This window comes from Lygodium microphyllum, chromosome 9 (assembly GCF_053477565.2).
Source record: "Lygodium microphyllum isolate KBCC chromosome 9, Lygodium_microphyllum_v1.1.10, whole genome shotgun sequence".
Classification (NCBI taxonomy): domain Eukaryota; kingdom Viridiplantae; phylum Streptophyta; class Polypodiopsida; order Schizaeales; family Lygodiaceae; genus Lygodium; species Lygodium microphyllum.
In genome coordinates this window covers 1,349,168-1,358,163 of record NC_141143.1, presented here as the reverse complement: position 1 = coordinate 1,358,163, position 8,996 = coordinate 1,349,168, and the positions used below count along the sequence as shown (strand labels likewise).

General features: G+C 38.8%; 1 protein-coding gene across 1 annotated transcript; it reads right to left on the bottom strand.

The window, feature by feature from the left end:
* Positions 1–2,866: 2,866 nt before the first annotated feature.
* Positions 2,867–8,195, bottom strand: LOC148030744 (alpha/beta hydrolase domain-containing protein VTE7-like). Its single transcript, XM_087685838.1, has 7 exons — positions 7,783–8,195; positions 4,101–4,198; positions 3,925–4,022; positions 3,686–3,735; positions 3,500–3,595; positions 3,334–3,417; positions 2,867–2,983 (listed from the first exon to the last, which is right to left on the bottom strand). The coding sequence occupies exons 1-7, from the start codon at positions 8,146–8,148 to the stop codon at positions 2,867–2,869; spliced, it is 909 nt and encodes a 302-aa protein (XP_087541964.1). The 5' UTR covers positions 8,149–8,195.
* Positions 8,196–8,996: the final 801 nt, after the last annotated feature.

The window sequence follows — 8,996 nt, the reverse complement described above, 5'->3', positions numbered from 1 at the left end:
TACTAAGACTACAAAGGCAATGGTTCTCTTACCTTAGGAGGGTCATCCTAGAGAGACCAAGACATCAAACAAAGGATGCTCATCCGCTACCCAATGGCCCTCTAGGACCTACAAAAGGAGACCAGACTACTTTGAGCTTGCTTTCAAAGAAAAAAAATGGTTGTTTGTTTTGATCCTTTCAAGTATTTGTGCCCTAGGGGGAAATAAAAGAGATGGTCAGATCCAACCAACAATCATAAAATAAAAAGCAACCCCATCTACCCATGTATGTTAGCGAAAAAAGATATGAAGGGTAAATATGGGATGCTACCATAGAGAAAAAAGATATGGAGGGTATATATAGGATGCTACCATAGAGATTTCAAGGAGACTACCATGTGAGCTGCCATGAATATGGTGGAACTACAGTCAATTACTCTTTGACTGAAAAGGGATAAATATGCACAAATGCATATCAAGAAAAATGCTATCCGACAATGCACTTGTAGGGGAATTATTCACTTGCCCGATCACCTTCTTAAAATCATGATTATCTAGACTCTACAAATAATATTACAAAGTACAAAAAATTATCACTCAAGATAAAGTAACCAAAATCCTATAAGCACCAAGAGAAGAAGCTGCCTCCTCTCACCACTAGATGGTGCAAGGGAATGGGCCATATATGCTATCATCATAACCATTCCATGGGCTGTCAATCATCATCGAAGTCTCTCCCTAGTCCATCATGTCCTAGCAATACCTCTATCCTCAAGTGGTACAAGCTAGGTCCAAAAATCTCTACTCCATAAAGGAGTGTTGATGTCACCAAAGTACTAAAAACCCATAGCTTGGTCTATGGCTGTTGGAATTATACATGGGTGGGCTATCTCTCAAGTGTACCCAATGCTATGAAGCCTCATGCCAACTTGGACTTGGTTTGTGCCATCTCTCACATGGAGAATTGTGGCCCTTTGTTGAAGGCCATGCCCAAATATAAATATAATCTAAGAGTCTCCATGGGGTTCCTATAGGGTCTCTATGAAAGGTGGAATGCTGCTCTAACTTGGTCCCCCATGATTGTGTATTATGAACACCATGACCTTGGTCTTTCCCAATTTCACTATGCGGTCTTTGTCCATGCAAAAATTCTATACAACATCTAAATCCTGCTAAAAGATCTCAAGAGAGTGTAATATGAGCACAAAATTATCAGCATATAACAAGATGAGTATCTATATTCCAACGAGACTTATAGCAGGACCCCAAAATCTATCTATACAGTCTGCAATCTCATCAATGTAAAGAGAAAATACTAGAGGTGATAGCAGACGCCCTTACTTCACCACAATACTGTTGGTAACTTGTCTGATAGCCCTTTTGGTGCATGCATTCTTCCTGTCACTCATTTATATAAAGCATATATGTGCCACTGTAAATTGTATATCATTCGTAGTTCAATATCTTGTAGTCTCCTCATATGTCTATGGCTCATGGTACAGTGTCAAAGGCTTTGGAATATTTTACAAAACAATAGTAAATCCTCTTTCCATGCACTTGTCCCTCCTCTATCATAGCTCGTGTAAATATGTGGTCTAGTGTGGAAAACATTTTTGTAAAACCAGCCAGTTCTTAGCTCTCTGCCGATTTCTCTCCACCCATTGACTGAGAACTAGTGGATCATGTATGGCTCAGGTGATGCAATTGGGGTTGATCATCATCTCTACTGAATCTCTTTCAAGTTCTCTTACTGTCCTTACCCAATAATATATCTTCAAGCTTAGCATTAGTTGCACTTCTTCCCCCACACTAGCTGGCTTCAAAAGAGTCTTTGCTTGGCTATGTATACATGTTCCCTAGTAAGATCTCCTATTTGACTCTAGCTCTAGTGTCATGACATTATTCATCATACTGATTGTTCTAGGAGGCTACGTTTCCTGAAAGTTTGCAATGGGAACCTCTGCTATGTGAAAATACAGATCTACATAATCATTTAGTATATCTGCCAGGATTGACGTCTGGTCATCCAAGGGGTGATGTAGGTCCATGTTCCATAGACCTTCCCATATTGCATTATTGTACACTCTAGTTGTCTCATGTGCAAAATGATATCGCACCTGACTTGATGCATGTAAGGTTAAAATCAGTCACTCCTTAGGAAAGCATGAGGAGATCCACAAAGCTTGAGGACAATATCAATAGTGTGGTCAAACTAGAGAAGCATGAATAGATCTACAAAGTTGGAGGAAAATCTCAATAGTGTAGGCAAACTAGGAAAGTACCTCTTGCAGTCACACTAGGAATGCACCTCTTAATTCAGTGGTGTATCAAGAAAAGGAGATGATTCCTGAATGCTAGAGGTGTGGAAGGTATGTATTGAAGCTACTCTCACTAGGATTGTACTCCTCCCAAATCGATACACCAAGAGTGAGGCATGGCCAAGACAAACCTATTTGTGCCTAGAATAGGCAATAATTCAATACAAAGGTCAACAAATTGAACACAAAGCTAGCAAAGGTGACAACTTACTATCACACACAATCACTAAAAATCTTTTGTGTTTCTCTAACCTCTAGATAATATGGGATGCCTTGTAAAATGTTAGATAATCTCCTGCATGTAGTTGTACTTGGATACAGAAAACACAAAAAGGTAGAGATTAGATATTAGTTTTATTGAATCATAGCTTGAACTAATCCTTCAAATGCGATAAAGGTCAATTATTCTTAGTAATATCCCTCCACTGAATCTAAATATTCTTTCTTGATACTCGTGTGATACTATGCAAAACCCCTAACCAAGAAGCCATTTTAAACCAACATCTTGATAAACCTGCTACTTGAATCTTGCTGCATATAATTCCTTCCTCATAAGTAAAAGCTGATTATCATACATTTAAATGATCAATCACTGCATTCCATTGTATTCTATGATGAATAAGAAAATATGCGTAAGTCCGCAATAGCACACTCTTCAACAAAAGCACCTGCAACAAAATGCCATACTTTAATATCTCAGGTAGAGTACTTTGTCAACAGTAAATAAGAATTAAAATGATTTTCTCTAGCACTCATATAACATTCTGTGCATGTTCATGAATGTTTCTAAAGAATCAGTGTTCATAAAAGACCATTTTTTATAGCAGTTACAACAAACACCTCCATTTTAACAAACCATTTTTCTCTACATTTGGATTCTAAACCTCCTACAAATTCTGAGAACTTTTTTACATTAGACCTTCGTTTTTAAGAAAAATTGCATTAAATGCCATTATTTCATTAGTACATGCAAGACAACCAACATTTTGATTGCTAGTTGAAGATATCAACACATTTTAGACATGCTTATCCCAACATAAGCAAGAAGCTTAGGCAACACTGCCAATCTTCCAGTGCCCTCAGCATAACCTTGAGCATTGATAAGGATAAGTTTTGATACCTAAAGACACGTTAGAAAATTACTACCAATGACAAATCTCTATGAGAGGGAAGAAGACACAATTCTCAAACTTTTAACTTACAGCTTCTGGATGAGCAAGACAAAAATCTATTGCCATGGCTCCTCCAAGACTGGGACCCACCATAATTATAGGTTTTTGTATGTAAGATTGCCAAAACTAAATACAGAAGAATGTACCCTTTAGTAATTGGCAGTCCACTGTATGCTTTAAAATCCTCATCCTATTAATGAGTCATGAGAACATTACCTGATACAAATGCTCCCTTTTTTCAGCAACACCAACAAATTTCAATCCCTCTATCAATAAGAGTCTCTATTAGTACAATATTCAAGATAAATCAAGTGCCTGAAGTTGATGCATTACTTCCACTTGTAACCCTATGGTCCTTTACATAAAATCTTGCTATATAAATAGTTCTCATACTTTGTTCAAGTATATTAGTACTGGTACTTTATTTGGATATTTTACAGCTAAAGTTGCTTTACCAGAACATGAGAATCCCCATCCAAGTATGTCAACAGCCCAACATTCCAAATTGTGTCTTTCAAGTTGGGGGTATGTCTTGCTCCACTCAAGATAAGAGCTTTAAAGAAAATGCAGTAGTGCCAACCTCTAGCATATTATGTAGTTCAAGTAATCTAAGAGATCATTTAAATTTTACTTATCAAACCCATGCGATAGAAGCACACAGAGTTGGTCCTTTCTGAACTTTTTAGGTTTTACACAGCTTGTCATGATAGGCTTCTCCAAAAAACTTGTCTAATAAAACAGACCAAAATTTACAGAAGGTTATTGACATATCTACAACTGTCTATAGAAAAAGTGAACCTATAGACATGAAACAAAACTCTAAGAAACAGCTTAGACCCAATAATTACTCATTTTTCAAGGCTTTGCTTCCTTTTCTATTAACAATAGGATGATGGACTAAAGTACGAGCTTTTCTTCAATTATGTCAACAATGTTCATATACATAATTTGATGATATTTCAGTTATTGCAAGAAAGAGAAGGAATATTAGAGACATCTGGCTAAAAGTTTTTGGAATTACAAAAGCATAAACCATCCATCCTGAAAAGTATGTAAATTGAAAGCATTCAATACTTTGGATATATTGTTTTTTAAATTCCTTTTGCATAGATCCTAAACCTGTAAATGTTATGGTGATATGGCCTCATTTGACATGTGTACATGATGTACAAAGCTTCCTATGTTCTTCTTGTATGAAATTTGTTTTAGAATCTGAGATACGCGCTCGACTTTCTTATATACTTAAAATATATATGGCGAATATTATGTTGGCACAAAGGGAGAATAGATGAGAGAAAAGAAATATGTAGAGAGAGAGAGGTAGAGAAATTGGCAACACACTAGGGACTGGAAGATGAGCCAATCCCCCCCCTTGTGGAGTTATATTATTGACCGAGAGCAAGCTTCTCCGTTACACATAAGCCAGTTCTTGCTTGTAGATCTTGGAAACAAGGTCACAATTCCTTGCACGGTATACAACCGGCTAACACTTGCACAACTTGGAAGTTGGCACCTTTTGATCCTTCTTGAGTCTCCTTCTCTCCTACACAATATGTGAGGGCTCTCCTCTTGGCGCTTGATTTCAACAGAGCTTCCGCAGCACTTGCACCTTCTCTTCTTCTCTTGGAACTTGATTTCAGCAGAGCTTCCACAGCACTTGCACCTTCTCTTCTCCTCTTGGAACTTGATTTGAGCAGGGCTTCCGCAGCACTTGATTTCAACAGGGCTTCCGCAATACTTGCACCTTCTCTTCTCCTCTTGGATACATGTAAAGTGATGCTTCCTTCACCCCTCCCTTATACCCAAAGAGAGCCTCCTCTTTTATAGGCTTTCAAGAGCTTCTCTTCTTGGAGAGAGAGTTAAGTTGTTCTTCATGCAAGATGTGGTTGTTCAACTCTACAGCACTAATTTCGAGATATCTCTTTGTGCATTGTTTGGATGAAAAAACGTCCAACACGAAAGTTGTAGATCTCGTTGTTTCCACTAACCCACGCGGCCCATTTTTAGAGATCGGTTTTCTATTGCAATATATTTTAAAAATGGATCATTTTCCAAAATACAGCTTTCTAAACTGTACTCTTAACTTGTGATCCATGCAACTACCTTGAATCATAGATAAGGAGAGTTCATTAGATTGCCTTGGGCCTCAACCTTAAGATTGAATTCCACACAAAAGATTGTGTCATTTTAGACCTTAGAAAGAGAAAATCACTTCTCTCCTCACTTCCAGAGGATCGCATCTCTCGTCTTTCTTAATAAGAGAATTCCCTCTCTCATCTTTCTTAATGAAAGAAAAGACTTTAAACCTTGACTTGTAGGGGAGACGATGACCCCAAATGAATGCAATGCTCATTACACACAAGTAAACATTCGCAGGTGTCCCTAGATGCACACATAAATACATATACACAATGCTAATGCACTTTCTCTTCTTAGAACTCAATCCATCTTCATTTATGTGTAACCAATCCTTGGTTCTTGTGTACACTCTTACACTTGATAGACACTTCTTTCCCCCTTCATAACTTGTGCTGCCTGTACTAGATATCCTCGTCACAGTGCTCTGATCACCCCATTAAGTGATGCACTAGGAATATTGGTCTCTAAATGGTCTCATGGCCATGCTAGATCATCATCAGCACTTAAAGAAAAGTGATTCATTAATTTATTGACATGAATTTATTAAATAGAGAATGTGTAATAAGCAATCAATTTAGTGACAATATTCATGAAGGGTGCTGCCAGGATTGTTGTAGCATGTATCAATGAAACATAACAGAGGTGTAGGCTAACTCATCACCGAACCATGATCATCATTGAGCCCAAATCCATGAGCTACAATGTGTTAAGCTCTCAAATGCACCTCAACCGATATTATAAGTAATTCATTCATTTCACCCATTAGGTCATTTCATTGGGTCTTTTGGTCGCTTATTGGAGTCCCTTCTTTTATATATGGCATGGTATTGAAGTCCTTCCATAGGCACCTTTTATTTTGATGATAAGTTTTATGCAGTTGCACTTTCCCTAATCACTTTGCTCCTCTTTCAGCTTAAGCTAGTCGGTCTTATGCTCTAATACATGGAAGTTGCCAAACTCCCTGAACTTGCAACATTGGTTAAAACCTACATATATTCGAGAGTGAACAGAACACATCTTACATGTCAAAAATCAATATCCCACAAATGCATGTCATTTGATGTCCAAGATTTGGGTTCCATATCAACATGGGATTTTTGGAAAAACTTACTTGTCATTTGATGTCTGAGAACTGGGTTCTGTTCCAAGGGTACCATTATTCGTCTCTACGGATACAAAACACAAAATGACAAAACAATAACTCTCAAGGAAAGGCTACACCGGTGGCCTGTGTAGCAATTGAGTTACACAGTTGGCTGCAACAGCCCAATGATTGTCAATGCTAGCATTGACTGCCCTGCTTTCTGAGTTTTGAGGAAAGGTTTCTTATGCGCAACGTGCTGCTTGACAAACTCAGTCTAAAGCGATTCAGTAAAATGGCACATATTCTTCCATGCTCAATATGCCTGATGATGTAGATCGATAACGGTTGCCATAGCCGATCCCAAATGCACGCAACAACGTGCATCTGTGCATATCATCCAACTACACTCATGGTCTGGCTTTATTGTCCCATGATCCAAACTGCAATACACTAGTCATCATAGCAACTTTGCTAGGTTCAATTGTTTGTGAGTATACATAAAGATGAGTTCAACTTATGATCCTTCATAGTAGTGGCTCTAAATAATATATTCACTCTAGTATTCAGTGCCCATTTCTTAACAGTGTTATTTAATGAAAATGTCTACAACTATTGAAGAACAAAAGAGCTCTCTTTTGAGAGTCTAAAACCAGTTGAAATTGGATAATGATCCGCACAATTTTGAGCAGCATTATATCAAGTTCCCTAATGAAGCTGCAGGTCTACTGAAAAAATATAGTATATAGCTCTTCTAAAACTATCAACCAGTTGGAGAATGTGCACACTGCAAGAATGCAGCTCAAACTGCTTATTGGCCGTAAATAAAGATCCTGTACGTGAATTCACGAGGCATACGTACCCTTGTAAATTAGAGTGAATGAAGATAAGTACGGTATTGGTTTCCTTACTTCATGTGAAAGGAAGCGGATGGAGATACAATAGCTTGTTTGTATCGTCATGTCGATCTAATTGTCATCTCCAAACGGACGAGTGTGCAGGCTAATTGTGGTTATAAATTGCTGCGATTTCCACTAGAATATGCGCCATATTACAGCAAAAGGGTTTGATGAAGGTGTTGAGAAGGTCATACCTGTACAGGAAGTCTTTCGATCCGCAACGCCATGGCACGTGCAGCCGAGTCCCGCAGGTGCTTCACTTGTGGTGGAAGGAAGGAAGGGAAGACTACAGTATTGTTGACGTCGCTGTGAATGTGATGGGATTGGCAAGTGTGACCATGAAGACCAGCTGGAGAATGATGATGATGAGGACGCTGTTTAAGCGCAAGTTTTTGGCGATCTCTGTCCTCTTCGACAGGCGAGGGCCGCGACAAAGTGCAGCTGGCCGTGGTGGCATGTAATAATGATAATTGGGGAGGAGGAGCTACTAATTGAGAAGAGATCTCGGTGTTATCGATTCCGATAACACTGACTGCACCTACCCTTGTTGTCTGAACCATCTCTCTCTCTCTCTCTCTCTCTCTCTCTCTCTCAACGACTTATTGAAGAAGCTATAGTGTAGTGTAGATACCCTCTTCTTCTTCTTCTTCTTCCTGCGCTCTCTGTCTCTCTGCGTCTTGTACGTCTCGATGTGTGTGCGTGTGTGTGCGTGTATGTCTTTGGGCTGGAGGCGTACGTGTTTTGTATGAGAGTAACGTGTGTCAATCAAAAGAAAAGGAACGACAGGGAGACCCCCGAGACGTCTGCATGGATGGTGATGGATGAAAGCAGGTCGGTGCCTCGGAAGTAATTCTGAGCGTCCTATCGAGTCAATTATCGTGAGCCAGCTTTTCTTTGTGAACGTCATGCTCTTTCTGGTCGCAAGCCGGGAGGGATGTGCTCATAAGAAAGCGAACGTCAAAATAAGTATGATCACAGCGCCACAAACGTCAAAATAAGAATCGTGGCTCGGACGGACGGACGCTGAGTGAGTGAATGCGATTCGTGGTTGGGAAGTCTCGTCCGAAAGCTGGAAACGTGCTCATTCCATCGCTACCAAGGTAGATCAACGTACCATCCTGTCGTAAATACTCGCTATCGACTCTTTTCTCTGAGAAGAGGGTCCAAACTTTAATGAAAGCTTAAAATTTGATTATTGATGTAATACTCATAAATTAATATGTAAGATTTACATAGTGAAATGGTAATTACATCTAATACTCATAACGAACAAAACAAAATCTAATGCTTCTTAAAAGTATGATGTAATATATTGATAATGATATATGCTTAACTCGATGCAATTTTAAGTACAAAGCATATTCTGATACTCATTAAAAGTATAATGCAATAGCTTGATAACAATATA